Source organism: Lytechinus variegatus, chromosome 17 (assembly GCF_018143015.1).
Source record: "Lytechinus variegatus isolate NC3 chromosome 17, Lvar_3.0, whole genome shotgun sequence".
Taxonomy (NCBI): domain Eukaryota; kingdom Metazoa; phylum Echinodermata; class Echinoidea; order Temnopleuroida; family Toxopneustidae; genus Lytechinus; species Lytechinus variegatus.
The window spans coordinates 21,117,469-21,145,359 of NC_054756.1; the positions used below are offsets into that span (position 1 = coordinate 21,117,469).

Consider the following 27,891-nt stretch of genomic DNA (forward strand, 5'->3'; position numbering starts at 1 on the left):
AGCTAAAATGGTGATGGTGATGATGATGATGAGGATGATGATGATGATAAAATGCATCACAAACTTCTTATTCTCAGAATCGCTTCTTTCCTATCACTTTTGTATTTGTTAATAAGCACTAGGTACCTTGTACGCATAATACCTTGTGAATACTCAAATTAAAGTGAGAGGAAACTGGATATTTCATTTGAATATACTGGCCGAAAATGGGCAAGATATTCACCAAATTGAATTAATACTTGTTGATTAATCAGAAACTTCTACGCAATGCACATTTCATCAAGACATCTCTCGATTTTCTTTTTATTTTAAGAAAATAATGATGCGCGCACATTCATAAAAAAATCCCAAATAAAATAGATTCCAGTACAAACATGTTACATTTTTCGCGTCAAAAGTCCTCCTTCGAATGGGATAATATAGGAATGTTATCATGATTATAGCCATAAGACCTATATTGAATATCTGAAATGTCTAAGGCTGCGTTTATGCGACCTCAAGCCAGAATCATGATATTGAATCATGATTTGAATCATGATTCAAAACACAAACATGAATCACAATATCACAGAATCAGCGTTTAGACGACCTTCATTCCAATGCTGTTTCTCCTCAGATTCGGGCCAATCCAGTGCGCATCACTAGTGCGCAGTTTGACAGAGGAAGTTTTTCGCACGTGTTTCGGCTCTCGAAAAATCTTTTGCTTCCAGAATTCAGTCTATACCTCATTTTGTTTACTTCATATAGGGTCCATATGCTTCTATTCATATTGTTAGTTTATCCAAAATGGTGTTCGGAAGTGAATTTCAGCGTAGATCCAATTTAATATTGATACTGTATAACAACAACTGAGATCATTGTCTGTCCAGTTAATTCATTAACTAGAACTTGAAGTTGAAGACATGACCAAAAAATAAAAAGTAGTGGACGATGCGATGACCAACACAGAACTTGAACATGACAAGAAATGCATGCATAGTACATAATCATGTACATACAATGAGCATATGTCTTGAGCTGGGCAAGAGTCAAACCGAAAGTGAGGTCATAGAATCATGATTCAAATCACGATATCGTTTATTCGAACATTTTCGTACGTGATTCTGCAGAAACGTCTTTCCAAACGCCCCTTTTTTCGTGTTTCATGTTTGTGATTCTAATCATGATTATATTCAATTTCGACTAAACGCAATCGTGATTCTGCAGAATCGTGATTTGAATCATGATTCTAATCATGATTCTAGGGTAAAAAAGTGTCGAATAAATGCACCCTAAAAGACGTGAATCGTTAGTGATATTTAACACAATTGAACTACATGACGCAAACACTTTGAAATATCATCAAAGCTCGTTATCGAAGAGTTCCTGATCTTCATCATTCCTGATGTTCTCAAATCCACTTTTCATACATGTTCTCCTCGACGTCTAGAATGTAGGCATGATCACCGTTTGGCATTACGACAGACATTGGGGACGGAGGTCGATCACCGTCACCTGCTTCGTCCCAAGCAACTGTCGAACTCTTATCGGTCTTCGGAGAAGGGTCGAGCTCGACCTCGTCTGGAACAACTTTGGTTCCCCTGTGTCCACATAAGATATTGAAACAAGATCATCTAGAATTTAACATTCATTTTGTAACAAGTGTCATTTCCTATTTCATTGCATTTCATAAAGAAAGCAGTAATTTGGTCAGGTATCTGTCAACTATTAATAAATACATGAAGACGTGGAAACTTAAGAGATGAAAATATACGTAAAACGTGTCACAAAGTCCATTTAGTTATCGTGTCTATCAACGGGTCTGTTGTTATGGGGTTGAGAAATTTGCATCTTGACATAAAAGAATATGGTGGTACACTCCAATCTATTTTGACCAATTTGTAATACTATAAGTTGTGTGCATATTGTTATAGTCGTTATTGCCGTGATTGTGGCATATATGCCTGAATAAAAAATCCGATATTTATTTATCAAAAAACCTTTCAATGTTCTAATTCATATAGTGCTATTTCAGCAATATTGAATGATAACATATGATATGGTTTGTGTAAGGATACCCACCTGTTTACTAGCAACCATGAGATGATACTGATGACAACCAGAAAGATAAAACTAACGACAGACAGGCTGGTAATAAGGGCAACTGTTCATTTGAATAGGAAAAACATAAAGAAAAAAGGTTAATTGCATTTATTATGCTTACAATAAAAATACATTTTCATCCTTTAACGAGAAGGTCACACCAAAATAAAATAAAAGATTAATGGTTCATGGTCAGTCATACCATTTTTTTCTTTGCATTCTATGTACATATGTATACAGCCATTGATAGAGAGAGGTCGGCCAATCCTGTTTCAATGGGTCACCGACATGGCGCAATATATTTTTAGTTGGGCTTGCCTAACCAAGCATTATGCGCTGTATTGTTAACACATTGAATCGGGTTGGCCGAACTCTGTATTAATGGCTCATTGCATATGCCTGTAGTAGCGGCATTACTGTTATACGTTGCAGATTACATCTTGATATAAGCCACCACTTTTGTCACAATTGTTATGATCAGTATTTATGAAGATTTAATAGTATAACTATAATTAAAATAAATTATTATGATACTAATAACGATTGTGAAAATATTTGTTCCTGTAAAAGACATCAAGATATAAAAACTCACCGTTAGCTTTGTCGCCTGGGGATTCTGAAAAATGGAGGTGAAAAATGTTTTAATCTATAACAGTTCACCAACTTTAATGGGGTACATATCGTCAGCTTCGCTTATATGAATTTTGGAAGATCTTATACCCCTTGCCAAAAAAATTTCGTGGTAGATTAGATCCCACCTTGCCTGAGTACTGTAAGCAAGCGAATTTAATTCTAAGATTCAATTTAGGATTGAACATATCTAACACTATATTTTAATAAAATACTTCTTCAGCCGTAATGTAAGTGGTGAGACTATATATCCCTGACTAGTTACGTTCGGTTGATCTTTAAGAATAAGCGTTTCTCGATATCTGCATACAGCAGTAATGTTATTGTAGCCAGCTTACTTTCATCACAATAAGTCCCCGAGAATCCTTTTGGACATGTACAGATATATCCGTTGATGAAGTCCTTGCAGGTCGCTCCATTCTGACAGGGGTTGCTCGAACACTCGTTGGTTTCTGGCATAGAGGAAATCGTGGAGTAGTAATGATGGGCATACAGTGAATAACTAATACAGTATATAACCATTTTTTTAAATTTGGATTTCCCCGATTCTTTCTCAATGAATTCATTTCATTATGATTCAAGCATTCAATACTTTGGGTATCCTAAGACTATGCGATGAAATTCAAATTTTGAGTGGAAAGAATAAAACTCCCTGAGCCAGTTACACAGAAGGGACAATTATCCTAAATTTGTAAACCGGTTGGTAATTGCCATCATAACACTGCTGATAAATTTGATCATTATTACACTCGTCACTTACAGAAAGAGTGCAAACGCAACTCAACAAAATCAAATGTAAAGTACACGGTTCTAGTCAGTTTGATTGTTTATCCCATTCCATTTACTGTTTCATTAATTTTTTATTTGTGTTTTATTTTATTCATTCATTTGCCTTTTAATTGGGAGGGGTTGCATTTGATTGGAACCAGTTTTTCTGCTAAGGTTCATTGGAATAGTGACCGCATTTTTTATCAAAATTAGTTGTCAGTGTGTTATTCCTACAGCTATATTTACCTTCGTAATGAAATTAGTTATTTGATTTAGTTTCGAATTGAATTGATGTTTACAATCTTTTAGTACCTTTTTCACACTGGCGCCCCTCATATCCACCGAGACAGGTGCAAATGAATAGATTAATGGAGTCTGAGCACGACCCTCCGTTGTGGCAAGGGTTGCTTAGACATTCGTCAATCTCTAGAAAAAAAGAAATAAATAAAAACTTATCGGTGTGTGGCAAAATGGTTTCAAAACACATCGAGCTGTAAATTTTTCATAGATAGAATATTCAACTTTCCTTTATAATGATTGTGAGTTAAGTCATTACCAACCGTATGTTATTTTAGGAAAGATACAGAGGTTATCTCCAAATTAACAAGCGTGTTCCCTCTGAGAATTTATCCTCCTAAAAGGACGGATTTTTAACTGTTCACAGGACAGGCTCAGGGCGGTCACCTTGTGAGCAATTAGCTTAAAGATATTACAATTAATGTAAATTAATAAAGCCTACCTCCCCCTTCCACAAGGTTTAACTTAGGTTACACTGTACTGTAACTTTTAATGTTACTTTGAAAAATTCAGTTGTTCTTATTTATTAGCATTCTGCCACAGTGCTATTTTACTCAACATCTTACTTATTTCGCATTGGGATCCTTGATAACCAGTTGGACATGAACAATTGTAAGAGCTATCTGATTCTACACATGTACCGTTGTTTAAACACGGGTTACTGTTGTAACAGTCAGATGATGCTTTGGAAAAAACAAAAAGATGACAATATAGGTAGTATTATTTATTTTTCTGACATTAATCATCAGCATCATTATGGTCCTAATTATTACCATCCCTTTCATGACTATCATCATCGTTGCTATCAACAACGTCATCGTCATCATCATCACAGTCGTCGTCGTCATCATCACCATTATCAATATCACTATCATTATAGTTATCACTACAACCCATCTGATTATCATTACTATCTATTTGATTATTGACATCTTTGTACTTTTTATTGAAAAAAATAAGTTATTCATACAAACAGTTACCATGAATGCCAAAGCATTCACGATGATCTAGATGATGGAAACTTGGAAAGCAAAATGATTATTAATAACTGCAGGATGGACTGATGAAAAAGATCAGTGCACAATTGCTTGGACATAAATAACATGTTTACAAAGCAAAGGAACATATGAACTCCAAGGAACTAATGACTAACACAATGGATCTATCACATAGTCCTCATCCACATCTTACCATTTTCACAGTTTATCCCCTCATAACCCGGACTACAGGAGCAGGTATAGGAATTGATTTTGTCCAAGCAAGTAGCACCCTGTTGACATGGATTGCTTTGGCATTCATCGACATCTGTAGAGCAATTAAAGGCCAAGTATTTCATCATTTTACAAAAAACATTGTGTTATGGTCATGTTCGGAAAAAATAATAGAGGATGCACGTTAGATCATACTGTCTACACTCTGTGTAATTTAAGCCTGATTGATGATTAAAGTGAATTCCACTCAATGAATTCTACATATCTAATATATATATAAAGGGAGGTTGAAAGATCATTCATTACTCCATTCATTAGTTAGCTTTAAGAAATATTTGCTCAAATTGTTACGTGATGAACATTTCTTGAATATATCATATATGCATATAGTGAATGGAGAATTCTAAATGGCCTTCAAAATCACTGACATGACTTTTATGTGATGTATTAGGAATAAATCATTTGTTTGAACCTTAATACCGTCAAGTAGCATTGACCGCTACTATGGATGAATTCAAACCTCACCGACTTAATGTACTTTATGTTCCAAAAGTTAGCCGATTGAAAAAATATATTTTTCATTTTTACAAGATTCCATCCGTCCGAATAAGAGAAAAATGATAGAGTCTGTGATTACACTTCTTAAACACTCACCATCCTCACAGTTGACACCTTCAAATCCAGGGGTGCATGTGCAGTTGTACGAGTTCATTTCATCCATGCAGGTAGCACCATTAAGACAAGGATTGCTAACACATTCGTTTATATCTGTAAGTAAGACAAGGGCAAAATGAGAGTGCAATTAAAATCATCGAATCGCGCATGGATTTGGAGACAAGACAAGAAGAAATTTATTTTGAAAGACAGTATTATTAGTACATGTACCTTCAACTTGTTCAAAGAAACGAAGAATTTGTCGATTACAATTTGAACACGAGCTCATACAACTTTGAACTAGAGAGCACATTTTTAAGAAAATTCATTTTAAATATGGTAACTTTGAATGTAAGATTGATCGGCTATCTATGTGAATTGGAATAAGAGGTTTAAGGTGCATTATTCTATAAAGATATTTTCAACATATCATTGTATAGATGCACTAAGTAAATGTATCAATATAATAATAGACATTCGTTATCTCGTGGCTAAGAATCTATTTCTCGTTTCCTGCAATGATTAAGATGTCTTACCAATTTCACAGTTGATACCGTCATAACCAGGCATGCACGAACAGTTAAAGAAATCGATGCCATCAGAACAAGGGGCACCGTTGAGACATGGCCCACTGAGACATTCGTTGATATCTGTCGACATCACACATTTAAGAAAAATAATAAGTTAGAGGGAGACGGAAATTCGTACCTAAAATCATTGAAAAAAATTGGGAGGTTAGAAAAATATACTGCATCAAAAAAAATTAATCATTAATTCGGGTGAAGACCATTTTGGCGTGGAGATAGAAGCTTAGAGACATGATTTTTGACAGGACATCACTTGTTAGTTTAACATTACAACAGATCTGAAAAAAAATATCGCGATTCACGGTCTTACAATCACCCAATGTTAAAGCTGGCTTAAGGAATATTAAACTCAAGAATCATATTACAATTCGGTGACAAAGAACCTGATTGATAAAGGGCCAAAACCCAATACCCTTTTTGCCATATTTTACATTTTCACTGTGCATGTTTATTTGTGTATTTATTTTCATTTTAGAAGTTTTTTCAATGTTTAAGTTCTTAATGATTTATTGTCATTTAATTGTGCTTTTTGGAATTTGTGTTGTTTTGTTATGTTTGGATTCCCATTTTGATGGATTATTCTTTGGATATGACTTACCATTTTCACAGTTAGGACCGTTAAAACCAGGATTACATGAACAGTTATAGGCATCGATATAATCCGAGCATGTAGCACCATTGTGGCAAGGACTGCTTTGACATTCGTCGATATCTGTTGAAAATGATATATTCTGATAAAGATGTCTCAAGACTACAGCTAATTTTATTAGCATATGCATATAAAATCACTATATTCCTATCCATTTCAGTATGGTTTTAAGAGTTAAGATATAAATTCATGACAGTCATGAAGACATATCACTTGAATCGAAGTGTACAACCACAGTCATGACCATGATAACAATTCAAGATCCGCTGGTGATACTTTCATTATTGATAAAACATGAATTGAGAATTTCAGAAACGGACTTAATTAATTTTACTTCTCTGCTAAGAGAGGAATGAATTCCTTTATATATAGTTTGCAAACGTCTATCGAAAAATGATGAACGGGGGTACATTTCAGCCGATTGTTAATTTCATGTCGATAAGTTTCTTGACAATAACAACAATGTGATGGTACATATATTACTTGATATTTATCAAGGGAATTCATTTTATGAATCTCAAATGATATTTTGTCGACGTTCCTCTTACAAGTTGATTGCTGTTTCATCATATCATACCGTTTTGACAATTAATTCCATCATATCCTTGCGGACAGGTACAGTTGTAGAAGTCGACGAAATCATTACAGGTAGCTCCATTCATGCACGGATCACTAGTGCATTCGTTTACCTCTGTGGATTGTAGGCAAAATAGCGATATAGATATGTTGACCAGCGTATCTCAGTATCATGGTAATAGTATAGCTCATTCCTTTAAGTTTCATCCTTTGCAGCAGAAACAAGAACAATGCTAGACTTCAGTCCAACCGGAATTGTATACTGCGATACAAATTTCAATATAGAATCAGTCTTGTTACTGCGTGACTGCAGCAATATGACCAAGCGATATTTATATGACGATTATACATTATATATTCGATTAATGTTTCGGAGAAAATCTTTTGTCAGTGACATTTTTCGTAGACCTACGATTGACTTTAATTATTCTGAGTGGTAGGTTAAAAGTCACTCTAGTTAATTCTTGCCGTATTATCAAATCTTGCGTTAGTGCGTAATGGCTCAACAACTTACCAGCTTCACAGATTGTTCCGTGATACCCTTCATGACAAGTGCAGTTGTAAAAATTTATTCCGTCAAAGCAGCTACCTCCGTTCAGGCATGGATTGCTTTGGCATTCATCAGTTTCTGCACAATGAATTAAATAGTTTGGGTGATAGAACATACATTGATAGTTTCCTTGCATTAAAAGTAAAAGGAAAGACAAGATACAAAACAAGCACCCAAACTTTTAAAATGTAAGTTACGTATTCGCATTTCCCGGGTGAAATTGCCCATATTCCCAGAAAATATGATATCTATGTGATGAATAAGCCTATCTTACCGTTTTCACAGGTAATTCCTTGAAAACCTCCGGGACATGTGCAGTTGTAAGAATCGACAGAATCGATGCAAGTTGCTCCGTTTTGACAGGGATTACTGAAACATTCGTCAATTTCTGAGGAAAATGTATTGAAAATACAACAATGGTGAATAGAAAGTCAGCATTTTTATAGGGGCGTATCATGAAAGCTCACAGCCCTGACCAAATTATCAGCTCTAACAATTTCAATAGAATGGTTAGTTTTTATTGACTGAAGAACACTGGTCTCCCACTTGTCTTACTATATTCATGATAGTTCTGTCAGAAAGTAATAGCTGACATTCTCCTTGAAATTGTGCCCAGATTTGGTCGGATTTTATGGTTGGTTCTGTTTACATTGGTTTTGAGGGTAAAATTATAAAGCCATGTCTTTGCTAAACCTTGTAATGAAGATATAACATTTTCAACGGTGAATCTGGTAAGATAACTTACCACAATAGCTATCTGCTTACCGTTTTCACAATGGCTTCCATCATAACCTGCTAAACAGGAACAGTTGTAAATCCCAGTATAGCTATTACATGTAGCCCCATTTTGGCAGGGGTTACTAGAACATTCGTCAATTTCTGGTAACAAAGATGTAAAAGAGAAACAGCAACAACTATGAAAACACTTAATTCCACCACTGTATCATCATATGTTTTCGCAACAACCAAAACACTTATTTTCATCATGGTATAATCATGTGTTTCATAAGATCATTTTTCCAATTATTTCTTACACTTCCTACACCGAACAATGTAGACAACACACTATATTTCTCAATAAAATTTATCTGAAAAAAACTCATTTTAATCCTGCACAATGAATGCCCGACATAGATAGCACCGGATTAAGTGGAGTAAGTCTAATGTCAATCTTCTGATCTTTCATTGGCTGAAAATTTTGGATTTCATAAGCCACGCACATTTTCTAAGATCACTTTCCCGTCAGATAAAACGAAACAACCACACCTCTTTTCCGAAAATCTTTCTTACCGTTTTGACATCGTAAACCTTCGTAACCAGGTACACATGAACAGTTGTAGAAGTCAATTAAATCAAAACATGTAGCTCCGTTCATGCACGGGTTACTGGAACATTCATCGGTTTCTGAAGAAATGAAAACATTATCCGAATATCAGAGAAAATGCTTTTGTCACTATGTACAGAATAAAGGTAAAATTGAAGAAGTCGATTAGATCTGCGCATAAAATTTTGACACGGATTAAATGAATATGTGTCAATTACTGAAATAAATTCAGAGACCTGTAGAGTTCTTGTCCCGGAGCATAAGCGGTAAGGCAACAACTTTTACACACATAAATAACATCAGAACAGGTTGTACTATTGCTAGTTAACAGGGATTGCTGAACATTAATCAATTTCTGTAAAAGAGTGATAACATTTCATTAATCTGGAACAGATCGTGCAACTGTGGATTTATGGGGTGCAGTTCAGTTCTATTTGGGATTGAATTTTATGGATTTGAAACTTTGACGTTTGAGAAGGAATTACAAAAATGATATCTAGTTTTTACGATGTACTTATTCAATTAGGTTTCTTACCATTTTCACAACGACTTCCTTCATATCCAGCCAGACACGTACAGTTGTAGCTATCAATGAGGTCCGAACAAGTAGCACCATTTTGACAAGGATTACTGGAACACTCATCAATTTCTGTAACGAAACCGAACAAAGTATATCTATAAATAAACGCTCGGGTATAGGAATCGGAATAAATATCAAAGACCCCCTGATTTCAAGAAGAGGGAGGTAAAGTTGTAGATATGCCAAAGACCAAATCACGAAAAAATCGTAATCAAGCTCCTAATACTATCAAAGATATCAAACAATTTGAAATTTAATACCAGATTCACACTGAATTCCATTATAGCCAGGCAAACAGGAACAATTGTAGCTATCAGTGTGGTCCGAACAGAACCAAACAAAAATATCTTTTAAATAACGTTTCCTTGTCGAAATTATTTGAGCAATTACACAGGTATATGTATATGATTCCCAATAATAAACAAAAGGTTTTGTATATTGTTTCATATTTAACATATGTTTCCTCGGATGTAATAGTATTTGCATTTTACGTAAATTGTACAGTACATCCTGATGGTACAGATACTTTGCCATGTTTTCATATCATTAAGTTACATGTTATCTAGTTATCAATTACACAGGATCATTTAAATCTGGATGCATAATTTCTACATGTACGTGATTATCACAGAATCGGAATGAAAGGGAAAATCTTTAGAAATATTAACGTAATGACAGTTCAGTTGATCCCCAGAATGGAGAAGGCAGATACAGTTACACCCGTTTACAATTACGGTGGCGTACCTAGCATTTTTCACGCGCGGGGGGGGGCAAATTCGTCCGCCCAAAAATTTGATAAGCAAACAAAAAAAAGGTCTTCAACCTCAAATATAGGATTTGCGACGTGGATGGCTGTTATCAATATCTGTGAGAGTGAGGATTCTGGAACATATTGAAGAACTGAGAATCTATGGTGTATATTTTAGATGAAACCGGAATTAAATTGTATGAAATGGCAGTCTGGCATTCGGAAACGAAGTAAAGAAATTACTGACATCCGTGTTACCGAAGTTATTTTTATTCAGTTAGGTTTCTTACCAAATTCACAATGAATGCCTTCATAGCCTGTCGAACAGGTGCAGTTGTAGCTATTAATGTCGTCCAGGCAGGTAGCACCATTTTGACAAGGATTACTCGAACACTCATCAATTTCTGTAAACAAAACCGAACAAATATGTCTGTAAATGAAAGCTTGGGACAGGAATTGTGGTGTAGATTCGCAATTAATCTTTGTCGACATTCATCTATAATGGAACAAAAAAGGGAGGAATAGTTTGATCAAGGATTTCAAACAGAATGTACATCGTTACCAGATTAACAACTAATTCCTTCATAGCCAGGCCAGCATGTACAGTTGTAGCTATTAATGTGGTCCAGGCAGGTAGCACCATATTGACAAGGATTGCTCGAACACTCATTAATTTCTATAACGAAATATAGCACGCAAGTATTGGTTATTTTAAATAGTCCTTGCATTTTTGTTAAGAACAGGTTTCTAGTAGAAAATAAATACTTTTACTTCTATCATTTATGACCATTTTAAGGTATGGAAATGTATTTTAATGGAGAGACCGTGATTAAACTACTAACACACTGGTACTAATTTCATAACAAAGTGGTCGGATATATGCTTGATACGTTATTTCGTTTCTGTTTCATTTGCTAGTATTTTGTAGAGATTTCTTTAACCCAATGTTTTGATTGTTTCAGAGGAAAGACAATGTCAAGCAACTTCTTTAGTCCGTAGAAATGATATCAATTATCATGGTAACAATAATAACTCCTTCTTACATAGCATCAAACAATGCCAAAAATATAGTAAGGATTAGTTTTAGCATGTATAACAAAGTAAAGTATATTACCATTATCACAGTTAATGCCATTATACCCAGGGAGACAGGTACAGTTGTACGCGTTGATGAAATCAGAACAGGTTCCACCATTGCGGCAGGGATTACTAGAACATTCGTCAATTTCTGTAAAAGAAGAAGGTTTGGGGTTTTTTGTAATCGATCGAAGTAGTAAAGATTTATATATAACCTATATTCTGTATCAAACTGAGATTTCATTTCATCAAATTTGAATGTGTCATTTTCACGGTTCGGAACTAGGTACATACATAAAATGATCATCGATGGTACCATTATTATTCAGTTTAGTTTCTTACCTAATTCACAATTAATGCCTTCGTAGCCTGCTAAGCATGTACAGTTGTAGTTATCAATTTGGTCCGAACAGGTAGCATCATTTTGACAAGGATTACTGGAGCACTCATTAATATCTGTAAAGAAACCGAACATTGGTTTATCTTTAACGAAAAGTTTGGGTAGAGGAATTGGAATGAAGATAATAACAATATCCATGACTGTCGGATTTCAAGAGGTTGTAAATATGCTATAAACCCCAAAAGTTAAAAATAACGCTATTAGTAATATTCATCACAGACATGAGACAAATTATAATTCATTACCTGATTCACAATGAAAGCCTTCATAGCCAGGTAAACATGTACAGTTGTAGCTATTAATGTGGTCCAGGCAGGTAGCACCATTCTGACAAGGATTACTGAAACACTCATCAATTCCTGAGAAGAAATCAAACATTATTATTCATTTATTCACCTTTCATTTCAACAGGGTAGCCCTTTCAGTTAGGAAACTGATTTACAAAGGGGCCCTGCAACATAATAAAAAGCAACATAATATTGATATATACATAAAATATGAAATAGAAATAGAATGAGAATATTACATACAATAACAGAATATACAATATGACGAGAAAAAGCTTAAAAAGAAGGGGGGGATGTTTTTAAGAGCCTCAAATAATAACAAAATGTATGAATAATCAGAACAAATAAAAAAAAAATGGTTAATGCGATGAACTGAAGTTAAGAGTTTGGAAAGGGGAATCGGGTGTAGAGATCATCAATAAATACCTTGTTCCATTTTATGACAAATATTGATATGCCGTGGACCAAAGTGGAAAATCACGATTATATAAATAATCTGAGAAATTGAAATTTCATTACCAGATTCACAATGAATGCCTTCATAGCCAAGTAAACAGGTACAGTTGTAGTTATTAATGTAGTCCACGCAGGTAGCGCCGTTTTGGCAAGGACTGCTCAAGCACTCATTGATTTCTGTAAACGAAAAAGCACGTATGTCTATTGTGCGAAATATGTAGCTTATTTTCATATTGTCTTTGCTGAATTGTGAATGTCGTGATTAACTTAGCACAGTTTCTAGCATATGGACTAGAAACAAAGATCATAGTAATTCGTAGCAGGTTCTTTTTCTCGACCATTGATAATGGATTTTTTATGGAAACGGCGATATGCTAGAAGATATCCAAAGACTACTTCGTTATAACGTGGTGGGATTTATATTCAGATGAGTTAAGCAATCAATGTTGTTTGTGCTGTTTACATTTCATGAAGGTTTATTTACGCTCAATATCACGTGATTAAAAAAAATCAAAATACACACCACATGACTCCACTATTCTAGTTATAGATATCCGACACTCTTGGTAACACTACCTATTACAATTTACTGTCAGAGCATCAATCTGTGTACTGAAAAAATGTAATAATCCCTTTTTTTAGCAATAAAACAATATTACCATTATCACAGTTCATGCCATTATACCCAGGGAGGCAGGTACAGTTGTACGCATTGATGAAGTCCGAGCAGGTTCCACCATTATGACACGGATTGCTAGAACATTCGTCAATTTCTGTAAAAGAGGAAGAAGGTTTCGATGGAGTAAAATTGATACTTAACCTATATTCTGGATCAAACAGAGATTTCATTTCATTAAATGCGAATGTGACATTTTCGGAACTAGGTACATACATAAACTGATCATCGATTGTATCATCGATCAGTTAAATTTCTTACCTAATTCACAACGAATGCTCTCGTAGCCTGCCAAACATGTACAGTTGTAGTTATCAATTTGGTCCAAACAGGTAGCACCATTTTGACAAGGATTACTCGAGCACTCATCAATATCTGTAAAGAAACCGAAAATTACTTTATCTTTAAATAAAACTTTGGGTATAGGAATTTGATTGAAGATAATAACAATATCTAAGACTGTCGGATTTCAAGAAGAGAGAGAGAGAAGTAAAGTTGTAAATATGCTATAAACCCCAAATGTTAAAAACAACACTATTAGGTTTGTAATATTCATCACGGACATGAGACAAATTATGATTCATTACCTGATTCACAATGAATGCCTTCATAGCCAGGTAAACATGTACAGTTGTAGCTATTAATGTGGTCCAGGCAGGTAGCGCCGTTTTGGCAAGGGCTGCTCAAGCACTCATCGATTTCTGTAAACGAAAAAGCACGTATGTCTATTGCGTGAAATATGTGGCTTATGTTATGTGTCCTTGTGTTATGTGTCCTTGCTGAATTGTGAATGTCGTGATCAACTTAGCAAAGTTTCTAGCATATAGACTACAACAAAGGTCATAGTAATTCGTAGCAGGTTTTTTTTCTCGGAAAATCTAATAAACTGAGAAATTAAAATTTCATTACCAGATTCACAATGAATGCCTTCATAGCCAAGTAAACAGGTACAGTTGTAGTTATCAATGTAGTCCACGCAGGTAGCGCCGTTTTGGCAAGGGCTGCTCAAGCACTCATCGATTTCTGTAAACGAAAAAGCACGTATGTCTATTGCGTGAAATATGTAGCTTATTTTCATATTGTCCTTGCTGAATTGTGAATGTCGTGATTAACTTAGCACAGTTTCTAGCATATGGACTAGAAACAAAGATCATAGTAATTCGTAGCAGGTTTTTTTTTCTCGACCATTGATAATGGATTTTTATGGAAACGGCGATATGCTAGAAGATATCCAAAGACTACTTCGTTATAACGTGGTGGGATTTATATTCAGATGATTTAAGCAATCAATGTTGTTTGTGCTGTTTACATTTCATGAAGGTTATTTACGCTCAATATCACGTGATAAAAAAATCAAAATTCACACCACATGACTTCTAGTTATAGATATCTGACACTCTTGGTAACACTACCTATTACAATTTACTGTCAGAGCATCAATCTGTGGACTGAAAAAATGTCATAATCCCTTTTTTAGCAATAAAACAATATTACCATTATCACAGTTCATGCCATTATACCCAGGGAGGCAGGTACAGTTGTACGCATTGATGAAGTCCGAGCAGGTTCCACCATTATGACACGGATTGCTAGAACATTCGTCAATTTCTGTAAAAGAGGAAGAAGGTTTCGAAGGAGTAAAAATTCATACTTAACCTATATTCTGGATCAAACAGAGATTTCATTTCATTAAATGCGAATGTGACATTTTCGGAACTAGGTACATACATAAACTGATCATCGATTGTATCATCGATCAGTTAAATTTCTTACCTAATTCACAACGAATGCTCTCGTAGCCTGCCAAACATGTACAGTTGTAGTTATCAATTTGGTCCAAACAGGTAGCACCATTTTGACAAGGATTACTCGAGCACTCATCAATATCTGTAAAGAAACCGAAAATTACTTTATCTTTGAATAAAACTTTGGGTAGAGGAATTGGATTGAAGATAATAACAATATTTTAGACTGTCGGATTTCAAGAAGAGAGAGAGAGAGAGGTAAAGTCGCAAATATGCTATAGACCAAATTATAAAAATAACAATATCAAGGTTGCCATATTTATCAAAGACATCAAATAAATTATGATTCATTACCTGATTCACAATGAATGCCTTCATAGCCAGGTAAACAGGTACAGTTGTAGCTATCAATGTAGTCCGAACAAGTAGCACCATTTTGGCAAGGATTGCTGAAACACTCATCAATTTCTGTAACGAAACAGAATAAAGTTTATCTCTGAATAAATGTAGGGGTGGTGGAATATTAAATGAAGATAATATGACGATATCAAACAAAACATAATTCATTACCTGATTCACAATGAATGCCTCCATAGCCAGGTAAACATGTACAGTTGTAGCTGTCAATGTAGTCCGAACAGGTAGCACCATTTTGACAAGGATTGCTGAAACACTCATCAATTTCTGTAACGAAACAGAATCAAGTTTATTCATTGATAAAAATAGGGGTAGAGGAACCTTAATGAACTATGGCGATATCAAACAAAACATAATTCATTACCTGATTCGCAAGAAATGCCTTCATAGCCAGGTAAACACGTACAGTTGTAGCTATCAATGTAGTCCGAACAAGTAGCACCATTTTGGCAAGGATTGCTGAAACACTCATCAATTTCTGTAACGAAACAGAATAAAGTTTATCTCTGAATAAATGTAGGGGTGGAGGAATCTTAAATGAAGATAATATGACGATATCAAACAAAACATAATTCATTACCTGATTCGCAAGAAATGCCTTCATAGCCAGGTAAACACATACAGTTGTAGCTATCAATGTAGTCCGAACAGGTAGCACCATTTTGGCAAGGATTGCTGAAACACTCATCAATATCTGTAACGCAACAGAATAAAGTGTATTTATTGATAAAAAAAGGGGTAGAGGAATCTTAGTGAAGATAATATGACGATATCAAAAAAAAAATTATTCATTACCTGATTCGCAAGAAATGCCTCCATAGCCAGGTAAACAGGTACAGTTGTAGCTATTAATATAGTCCGAACAAGTAGCACCATTTTGGCAAGGATTGCTGAAACACTCATCGATTTCTGTAACGAAACCGGATAAAGTTATCAATGAATAAAAGTAGGGGGTAGAGGAATGTTAATGAAGACAGTACGATATCAAACAAATCATAATTCATTACCTAATTCACAATGAATGCCTTCATAGCCAGGTAAACAGGTACAATTGTAGCTATAAATGTAGTCCGAACAGGTAGCACCATTTTGACAAGGATTACTCGAGCACTCATCAATTTCTGAGAAGAAACCAAACATTAGTTATCTTTAAATAATAGTTAGGGAAGGTAATCGGGATGTACATTAATCATTTGTAATAACTCTCTGGTTCTAGTTTTGTCGGACAAATCTTTATATGCCTTGGACCAAAGCAGAATCACGATTATAAAAACAAATCGAAGAAACTGTAATTTTATTACCAGATTCACATTGGATTCCTTCATAGCCGGATAAACAGGTACAGTTGAAGTTATCAATATTGTCCAGACAGGTAGCGCCATTCTGGCAAGGGTTGCTCCAACATTCATCAATTTCTGTAACAAAAAGCACGCATTTTTTTATGTGAAATATGTAGCTAATTTTCATATTCATGATATTGTCCTTGTTGAATTGTGATTGTTGTGGTTGTCGTTTTTAGCTTATGGAATTGGAACAAAGTAATTCGCAGCAGTGTATTAACTCGACGACCATTGATAGAGGATTTTTCGACACGGATGCGGTAGTTTACCAGAAGAAACTTAACATGCTTAAGGACTATTTTCTTACAAACTGGTTTGATTTCTATGTCGATGAGTTTGAAATCAATGTTTTTATCATGTTTATGCTGTCCATATTTTTTAGAGGTTTCTTTATGCTCAATGCCACTTGATTAAAACGGTAAAATAGAAGCCACAATTCTAGTAAAAGATATTTGACAGTCATGGTACCACTACAGCGCATATTCCTGTCTTAATAAAATAATAAATTTTAACAAACATGACAAAGACAACTATTCCGAAAGGGGACACATTTTCCCGAGAAAAAATTTGATAAGCCAAAAAAAAAAGAAAAAAGGTCTTAACCTTTAAAAAGGGGGCACACTTTTGTTCTAACGGCATTTTTACATTTTTACATTTTTTTAATTATGCCTCTCAAAGGGGGGGGGGCGGACCGACTGTGGCCCCCGGCTCCCTATATCCGCCAGTGATATTACCATTGTCACAGTTCAAGCCATTATATCCGGGGAGGCAGGTACAGTTGTACGTGTTGATGAAATCAGAGCAGGTTCCACCATTGTGACAAGGGTTGCTAGAACATTCGTCAATTTCTGGGAAATAGAAGAGAAAGAATGGATTCTTCTAATATAACAAATGAAGAGAACAAGACAGGCTGGGAGCCTTGGATGCCTTACAATCGGTGATAATTTAAACTGGACTTCTAGTTAAAAGATTACATTCTGTATTCCTTTTATATATTATTGTGTTTAATGTCATCATTTCAAATACATGTATGTACCTCACTACTGTTTGTCCTAAATTTAATACTGTCGTTATGTTGGTCAAACCAATGGCATTTTAAACAGAAGGCTCTAAAATCATTAAAACATAATGACCCCAAAATAACTATAATCATATCTTGCATATTCAAGAAGAAAGTGAAAATTTACCATTTTCACATTGAGGTCCCTCATATCCTGGTGTACATAAACATGTGTAACCGTTGATGACGTCATGACATGTAGCACCGTGTGTACATGGATTGCTAGAGCATTCGTCGATATCTGTAACATATCGGCAGAGAGGAAAGGTAACGGAAAGGGATTGGATTTCGAAAAGAGTGATGAAACATATGTTACATGTGCCAACAACCGCTGTATATATATATTGATCGTGATTTTTCACCAGCGTTGTATAGATATGGATAACAAAACTATTTTTTTAAGTAGTCCTTTCACCAATTTTTCCGCTTTAACTTCGAGGTTGCCCTTGGGTTACTTGACCGGTCTATTTATCGAAAATATCACTCTGAAATGATATAGCCTTACCAATTTCGCAATTTGTTCCAGTGTAACCATCCACGCAGTCGCACTGATAATAGTCTATCATGTCCAAACACGAAGATCCATGTAGACAAGGGTTGCTTAAGCATTCATCAAATTCTGGAAAAAAATTTCATTCATCTCTTTTTAAAACATGTCATTTCCGATTTAAAAAATAATAATGATAATACCAACATGCTTATATAGCGCATATCACTGCCAAATGCGTCCCTATGCGCTCCTGGCTTTAGCCCCGCAGCCTTTTACAGCGCGGTGGCATTTCAAGGAATAATTTCCTGCCAGGTACCCACTTACCTCACCTGGGTACTTTCTAATTTCTTATTATGGTACTCCCATTACTGACTTATATTTTGAATTCTAAAACATTTCAGACTTTTTAATCGCCCAAGATATAAAGCGATATCAATTATTCATTAGATTGTGTTTGACCACCTTCGATAAGATACGCTTTGAGATGTTTATCTTCTCTTTAAAATTGACCATCTGATATTCACGTTTTCAAAATGTCCAATCGCTTTGCTTATAGTCATCAGTATTCTGCATTTCTCTCGAAGATATTCATAAAGGTAATCTAAAAACAATTATAAAAAGTACACAGACCTTGACAATATCCACTTGTTTGACTCCACGTTCCATTAGGCTGGCAAACCGCGGACATATCGCCAACCGGATAGTATCCGCTATCACATACATAGACTACGATGTCACGAAATTCAGATCCAGTAGGATTTGGAGTTGCGTTGTCGAATAAAGGATAAACACTTCCACAAGAAACAGCTAACACATTTAGAAAACATAAGGAATTTTAAAAGTTTTCTTAATGACCACCTTGCATGTCACAAAAATCAGTCAATCAACACACGCTGATTAAAGCAGAAAAGTCTATGTGTATGTATATCTGAATGATAAATATTAAAAGCAACGAGAACCAAGATTTGATATCCTAAAACAGGCCCCTATACTAAATGAAATATCATGATGAAGGTTCGTCTCTGGGGAAAAATTGATTTAATAGAGGTTTAAAAAAGTACAAGCAAACTTAACATGATTAGGTAATGAAACATGAATAAATGTAACCGATTTGGTTTTCATTTCATTCATGTTTTTCATGGGAGTGTCGTACTTGATTCCTATTATATGTTATATGGTTTAAGCTTCCTCTCTTCCTCTTCATTTCGTTTTTAGTTGTTTCTGATGATTAAATTTCAATTACAGGCAGGAGTATAACATTTAGAACTTACGTATACATTCTGGAATATGTGAATTGTATGTTCCATCAAGGTTGCATTCAATCCGACTGATGTTATCGTGAAGTGTGTACCCTTCATCACATGAATAGATCACGTGAGAGCCATACAGCCAATCAGGATTCGAGGGTGAGTATGAGCCATGCGCTGGTTCTCCTGGGTCGTAGCATCTCTCGGATTCTTTGGGACCAGCTAAAAGAGATAACAGAATGCGATTGTACGAGATAGTACCTGATATCAACGCAGAAATAATTTTCAATTAAAAGGTTCAATGTTATGTTTGCAATAATATTTTTTTTCTTAGGAGCTGGCATTGAACACATTATCTATGTTCATGGTAAACCCATCAGTTATTGAGCAGGTAAATATGAAAATTTCCTCCATATAGAGAGAGTGATTGACAATTGTTTTAGAAATTACTTTGAGATTTACACATTTATATACGTTTTATTTTACGTTTTGATAGTCAGGTGATTTATACATCGTTTCGTCCTTATCCTCATCAAATTTTATACATCAATTTAGTTTTTCCGCTTACATTTCTATTTCAAGGCATATTTCATGCATTCATTTAAAACGTACTTGCCTTGCACTGTTTTCACAATTTCAAAGGACTTTTCCTCCATGATATGGTAATTAACCTTTGTGTAGCTGATTGTCTAAATTTTCAGAAAAAAAAATATTGACTGCAGGCAAGCGCATAAAACGGTGTTATGTGAAATATTTTATCAAAATACATGCATGCGGCATAAACATAATTTCAATCTGGTTTTCCTAATATACTCACTATATTGACATATATAATCTCTGCTTAAAATACATCTATCGTCATTCCATTTGAAGTCGCTAGTCACAAGAAGATCAACGCACTCTTCAATATCAGGATTACTCGGTTCGTTAAGTCCCCAATGAAAATCAGTGATAGGACTTCCTGCAAAGAGTCGATGGGAAATGGGGATAGAGTAAAAAAAAATACCACGTTGTTTCAGTCTGTCACTCTTTAAACTTTCCAATGCATTTGTTTATCTTAATTTAGATATTTCAAGTGACAATAAAGATGTTTTTATACATGATAAAGCAATGTAGCCATCATGATAGTATCTCTCAAAAAAAAGTTTCACTTTTTCTAAAATTAATTTCCGTTGCTGTAGGTCATCATGATTACTACAAAATCATGCATCTTTTTGTCATCCTATTTTTAAATTTGTTGCTGATTTTAATGTTTATCATAATTGGCAAATATTATAAATTATGTCCCTAAAATCTAACATAACAGAAATATCATTTGGAATTACTATATGACAGGCTTTTTACCGTTCTAAATCTGTAGAAAATCCGATTTTAGATCACTGCAATTTATGTCGGCCATCTTGGGGTCTTCCAAAGAAGAATAAAAAACACTTTCAATAGGTTATGCAACTCCTAACATCCTTTTTTTTACAATGCAATGATGTTGGACCAAATTCCAGATGAATGGAAAAAACGAATTTCATAAAGTGCTTGGTGCATTAAGGGAATCTATCCTGCCGGGTACCTATTCACTTCACTTTGGTTGAGAGGCGGAAAATATGCATCAATTTCTTGCTGAAAAAAATAACGCCATGGCTGGGATTCGAACCAAAGAGCATCTGTTTCAAAGGCGAGAGTGGAAACTACCTTACCACAACGCTCCAAAAATTATATCAGAGAGTTTTCGCATTTTCTTCGGAGCCACTCTCTACAACTAAAGACACGAATTCCTTTGAAAATGCAAGTCAAATCCCAATGGAAAGTTGAGAGGCTTTTTGTCAAAAGTTGGTGGATAATGACAGCAGCGTAGTCTCTTGACTCTGGACGATATGTTTGCAGTTGTTCGTCTGGTGCAAATCTTTGGTTGATCTGCTATTCCAGTCAACCAACTTTCGACAAAAACCTCTCAGCTCCCAATTGCGATTTCACTTGCATCTTCAAAGGAATTAGTGCAGTGTAGGTAGCGGCTCCGTAGTAAATGCGAAAATTCTATATTGCCAAACAGGACGCCGTCAGAAATAAAAGGTTTAATCTCTCGGCGCTATACAGAACTGCAGGCTATCATTTTCATGTCATCAGGGACCCTTGCAGAAAGAGTGGCAGTCAAACACATCTTTAAAAAATCATGCGCAATTTCATTTTCAACCAATCAACAGCGCGCATTTTCGACTTGCGATTGATTTTTTGACTTACGTTTAAACGCAACTCTTGCGCTCCTTTCCACACACAATACGTTGTCAACTCCATGGGCAGCATTCCAATCAAGAGCTATGTTACCCTTACCATGGACCTATCACAAACTCCATGCCCTTACAATGCTGAACGGTCTACACCGGTATATCAATCGTTCCACACTCTGTAGATACCATGGACCTATCGTAATAGGTCCATGGTATATACTTACCGTCAACCCAATTCCAACTTTTGCCTCCTGAATATTTTCGCTTTGCTCCAATCCACCAGTTCACACCGGATGAACCGTCTACATCCCTTGCTTTCTCGACCAGGAAGTTCTGCTTTACACTGTCGTGGATTTCAACAACTATACCATATGTGACACTGCAGAATGACCTCCCATCGTTCCAGTTGCGTTCCTCCTTAACGAACACTATGCATTTCCCATCATATTCATATTTTGGATATGCGGAAATAGCCGGTGGTATCATCGATGAGCAAGAAAAGTCTGGGTGGGACAGAATTCAGGGAAAAAACATGTAAGGATAGATAATCTCAACAACAAGCTGGTAAAGAAGTGGTCATTTACATTTTAATCCGGCTATAATTACTGATTTTCTGAGTCAGTTGGACCAGCTCTTGCCAATGGCTTCGTATTAGAGTGGCAATAAGCCAGCAGCAAAACGAGGAGGAAATAAACATCAATTTGTGATTTCAATTCATTGCCAATGTACATTATTCTGTATCAGTTCAGAGTCTTGCGACGGTTTGATTGCTAGTAGAGCGAAACTCACCATACTCGCAGATAGTGTAGATTGGGATATCTGAAACCATATTTACGGTACAATCCTCATCATTCCAGTTATAGTCATGATTCTTATCACCGCTCGGGTTTGGCAGACTACTCAAGAAGACACACTGGATTGTGTCACTGGTGCTGCTTGGTTCTTCCCAAGCCCAGGAAAAATATTGTAGTGGGTTTCCAGCTGCAGATGGAAGATGAACATTTCTTAGGCGTTATTATCAGCAGCATGCATGGAGAAACAACCAAAGAATCCCCCTTCTCAACTACGACGTAATGAATATTTAGAATTGGTTGCTCAATGGCAATGACTCAGTAGCTAGCTTCAAGAGATTTTTGTGAGAAATCGGAAAAGGGAAAGAAAAGATGACGTTTTCAACATTGGGTAGAAAGTGTCCCCTTATACGTTTGCTTTCGACGCTCTGGATAACCAAAGCTTATTAGGCTGATAGGGACAGTGAATCAACAAAGAACAGTTTGAGCATAAGTAGCTTAGACACATAAAATTTTCTTGAAAACTAGATTTAAAACGCAGTGATGGCTTACAATCATCCCAGTACCAAACGTATCCGTAAGACCCTCCAATCCAAAGCGAATCGGTGCTTCCTGATTCTTCCAACTTCTCCTCCAAGAATGTCTGGACGTCACCATCAGCCACCATAGCAAGTTTGCCTACGGGACTACCACTGGCGCAGTCGTCTCGGGCATCCGTCCAGGTCATGGTTGTGCTGTACGCTCGAAAGCAGGTGTCGTTTCCGTATTCCCAACTCCCAGATGGGCATACTTCTGTACTGCTCAGATCAGCTATTAAGTAATTCAAAAGTATTCATAATGACCATGCAGGCATGGCGAAACTCCCCAAATGTCGCCAGAAATGTATATTCGCTTTAATATCCTTACTAAAAGTGGAGATTCTCAGTCTTAAAATGATATACATGAATAACCCACTACCATTGGACGAACCTAACCCTCATTACAGAGATAATTCACTGCCATGGAATGTTACTTTCTTTTTTACTATAGAAAGACTAAGGTATATTGAAGCACTTACCCAAACACTACTCTGTGAAGGTGACAAAAAAGAAGATAAGATGTCATTGAATTTCTCCAGGGTCTTAATGTCTTGATCCCTATATACTTCATGCTAACTTTATAGTCTAACGGCCTGTTTACATCTTCATTCATACCTCTGAGCCCATAATATCTGGCCTCTACACTAAATATCAAGGATCTGAAATAAATCCAGATTGGTTGTGAATAGTGACTAGCCTAATACTTGATTTATTTTCAATCCAAACAATTAACTTTCACATCTCAAGCGTTATAAGCTACAGAAATTGTCGCTCCTAATTGATTAAGAGCAAATTTGTCATTAAAAGACAGTGACAAGATGCTTCGTGAAGCACTCCTCGGGGCCCCGTCTTAAAAAAGACTTACGATTGATTCAATCAATCACAACTATGGAAAGCCAGCAACGTCAACATCTAAATACAATTTATTTCAAAATATTTCCTAGATATGATGCATATATTCATACATTCACTGTTTTCTTGTCAATTTCGTATGCTTCTTTCTGTTTTGAAAGCACATTGTGCAGATTTCCTAAAGAAACAATTATGACATTGTTGGATTTTCATATACTTAAGAATGATCGGATCAATCGTAATTCTTTGTTAGACGGGCCCCTGTTCTACTTCTTACGGAAGCATTCGGGGCTTTCACCGGACCACGTCCCGTCCTCGCCACAGGTTCGAGAGTACGACGAATCGTAGAGACGATACTTGGTGTCACAAACGAATGTGATGACGTCACCATAGTAACGACCTGCTCCTAATACTGAGCCATGGTTTGGAACTGGAGGTTCTGGGCAACTCACTCCTGGAGAAGTAAATATTAAATTAATCAAAAATAGATTAAATGTCGTACTCTTTTCTTGAAGGTCATCTCAGAATGGTTTTATAGTTTCACTCAGTAAACGTGCCAAATTTCTATTACAAATCTTAAGGCGCTACAAAGAAATATAAAGAAAGATATATCCTCATTTGGTTGTCAAATATCAGTTTAAAAAAGTCGCACTTTTTATCATACAGGCTTAGGGGATATTTATTTATAAACGTGTTTCCTAATAGGGGGCATGTGAACCTTGTAATCCCCCCCCCCCTGGATCCACGCCTGCATGTAATCTAGCATGAAAGTTCTGGAGAGCGCTCATGAAAGGACCCGTCTGTCGGACATTTTATCCGAAAAGTCTGCTTTATCCATGTTATCGTTCATTAACCGTAGTAACATTGCTCCTCGGCCAATCAATATAAAGGGAAATTGTCAAATCCGACAACTTGTCGGACAAAATGTTGATGAAACAATCCCAATTAATGTTTTGATCACTATCAGACCTGCGGACTGTCGGGCTGTAACCAAACTACCACCCTATGAGTTTTTGAGTGTCCATAAACAATTCCGGAGATCAAAACCGTTACAGCCCTATAGTCCGCGGGTCCGATAGTCCACAGGTCCGATAGTCCGCGGGTCCGCGGGTCCGATGGTCCGCGGTGTGTGTAAAGTTATGATCAGAATATAGTGAGATATTTTTATTGCACCATATGTGGGGAAAACTGCTCGAAAATGACGTCACCGTTAAAATGTAAAATTCTAGTAGCTTTTAAAATCTTTGGATTCCCTAAAAACCTAACCAATATCATTTTTATTATTTTCTGCTATTTCTACAATAAATGTGAATTTCCCCTGTAATGAATTAAGCATAACACTTGGGATCCAAAGTGTGCTTCAAATTTGAATAGTAGAAGAGCGATTTGACATGAGAGGGACGTGCATATTAGTCCAGGGAAAATAAGAAATACCAGCTCAAGTGTTATTAATTTGGTGCAGAAGATCCAAAGTATCATTAAAAAATGTTACCATTTCCAATAACCAAACATAATTCCAATATTCTTCTCAGAACCTTACTTATTTATGCATGGAGGGGTTATTAGATTTTTTCGCATGGGGTTTAAGACTGACCATGTACACCTCTGTCATTTTTACCTCTGGTATTATTACCTCTGTCATTTTTACCTCTGCCATTTTACCTTTCCCATTTTATGAATCCGCGTCTGATAGAACCCCATGGTCTCGTATCATTTGACCTTTTGACCTCTCGATGACATTTGATCTCAATATCCTGATCATAATTTTACATACACTGCGGACTATCGGAAATGCGGACTAACGGACCCGCGGACTATCGGACCTGCGGACTATCGGACCCGCGGACTATCGTGATGTCCCCGGTAGTTTACACGCTTTTGTATACATATTTACTGAAAAGGGTGAGAATCAAAATTATGAATTCCATCTATTAAAGCTTTCCATCCCCCATACTGCAGCCATTATTTTTTAATTCTATTTTACTTTAAATACCGATTTATTTATCCATTGTTGGAGATTATTTGTACACTCATGTAACTTAAGTATATCCGTGTTTATTGCTCTATCCGATTTGCTTTACAAAAGTCGTATACATTTTTTAAAAAATAGTAAGCATTGGCGGCGGAAGTCAAAAAATTTAGGGGGAGTCGACCTAAAATTGTGGGATGGACACAGGTAAAAAATTGGACAAGCCCCCTAAAAAATAGGTTATTAACCTAAATTTTAGAAGTGGCTATCCAAAGTTTTTTGACAAGCAAAAAAAAAGTCATCAACCTAAACTTTAGGGGGGACCACACACGTTTCAGAAGGGGGGTCCACGTGAATTTAGGGGGGGGGCCAGGAAACAAAATTGACTAGCAAAAAAAAGGTTATCAACAAAAAATTTAGGGGGGATCGTCCCCCCCCCACCTAAAATTTAGGGCGGGACACGCCCCCCCACGCTTCCGCCGCTTATGAATAAGTGAGTATACTATAGACACATAATAAGAACAAAAGATATAAACTCACGAATGCACTGAGGTGGGGTCCCAATCCAGGATGAAGAAAGAGCGTCACACATGAGAAGGAAGGTATCGCTTACGCCATCCATGACGTATCCAACGTTACATTTGTAAAGAGCATAGTAGTCATTTTGGATGGTATGTGTTCCGTGTGGTATGGAAGGCGGTGTACCACAAATACCTTCAGATTCAACAAAATGTATCAAACATGTTAAGGCTTTTTCGTATGAAACATGTTTTCTTAATTCGATGATTATAATAACAATGGTGAAGATAATTGTAAATTAATACTGATAATGGCAACGATGATGATACTCATAATTGCGGCTTGTAACAGGGTTTAAAATGTATTGAATAAATACACACTGACATGTGGTCAATCTTCTCATCTTACATGTCGTATAGAGGAAATTCCAGATGTAATGGATTCTTTTTTTTTCAAATGAGGCATGGTTTAAATGGAAATAATGTACTACCCTGTCACGAGAGAAGGAGTGAGATAAGATTCGTATATAATCTGTTCTTTTGAAATATCCAAATTATGCTTTAATAATTGTGCTAGAATTGTCTAATTATGTATAAATTATTTACAATGGCTTGAAGTACATTATCTATTTTTCCAAGCGCAACATTGTTAAAGGTTTTTCAACAAAAATAAATCATTTCTATACCAATTTCTAGATTTTGGGGGTATAAAAACAAAACTTTTTTTATCATAATGTTAAATGTTTAAAAGTATAATATTCGACTCAACACAATAAATCATATATACTCACTTTGTGCGAAGATGTTACTTCTTCTACCGAGAAAAGTAACTAGGAGAAACAGAAATAGTGTCGCGTTTCTCATAGTCTTTGTCACCATTTCACTTTTAGTGAATATCAACATGGTCACGGAAACATTGTCTAGCTCGCAGCAGGAGATTCTTTCAAATATTCCAAATAAACTTCAACATCGTTTTCGCTAGAAGCAACCATACTCTTAAAGGTGATTACTGATAGCTGTATGAATTAAATCTGACCATTTTGTTTCCAAATAATTTTCTGTAAAATTCAGTTAAATGCTTGAGCACACGCTCATGAGCATTGTTGTTTATTA

The 27,891-nt window shown here is 35.8% G+C and overlaps 1 protein-coding gene across 19 annotated transcripts; it reads right to left on the bottom strand.

Moving 5' to 3' along the window:
* Window positions 1-1,297: 1,297 nt before the first annotated feature.
* On the bottom strand, window positions 1,298-27,891 carry LOC121431326 (fibropellin-1-like). Of its 19 annotated transcripts, none has more exons than XM_041628845.1 (42): window positions 27,570-27,887; window positions 26,801-26,974; window positions 24,569-24,745; window positions 23,414-23,671; window positions 22,860-23,051; window positions 22,295-22,573; window positions 20,669-20,812; window positions 19,876-20,073; window positions 19,235-19,411; window positions 18,620-18,733; window positions 18,242-18,355; window positions 17,789-17,902; window positions 17,016-17,129; window positions 16,722-16,835; window positions 16,510-16,623; window positions 16,295-16,408; window positions 16,079-16,192; window positions 15,868-15,981; window positions 15,652-15,765; window positions 15,326-15,439; window positions 15,047-15,160; window positions 14,462-14,575; window positions 14,140-14,253; window positions 12,076-12,189; window positions 11,771-11,884; window positions 10,947-11,060; window positions 9,864-9,977; window positions 9,295-9,408; window positions 8,770-8,883; window positions 8,279-8,392; window positions 7,969-8,082; window positions 7,456-7,569; window positions 6,828-6,941; window positions 6,179-6,292; window positions 5,643-5,756; window positions 4,969-5,082; window positions 4,344-4,460; window positions 3,793-3,906; window positions 3,051-3,164; window positions 2,675-2,698; window positions 2,062-2,143; window positions 1,298-1,580 (listed from the first exon to the last, which is right to left on the bottom strand). In XM_041628845.1, exons 1-42 carry the CDS (start codon window positions 27,679-27,681, stop codon window positions 1,391-1,393), a joined length of 5,430 nt encoding a protein of 1,809 aa, XP_041484779.1. In that variant the 5' UTR covers window positions 27,682-27,887; the 3' UTR covers window positions 1,298-1,390. The 19 variants fall into 19 exon arrangements, with proteins under 19 accessions (XP_041484779.1, XP_041484778.1, XP_041484788.1 ...); XM_041628844.1 differs by lacking the exon at window positions 14,140-14,253 and adding an exon at window positions 12,379-12,492 and having other exon boundaries at window positions 27,570-27,886; XM_041628854.1 differs by lacking the exons at window positions 14,140-14,253; window positions 15,652-15,765 and adding an exon at window positions 12,379-12,492 and having other exon boundaries at window positions 27,570-27,889.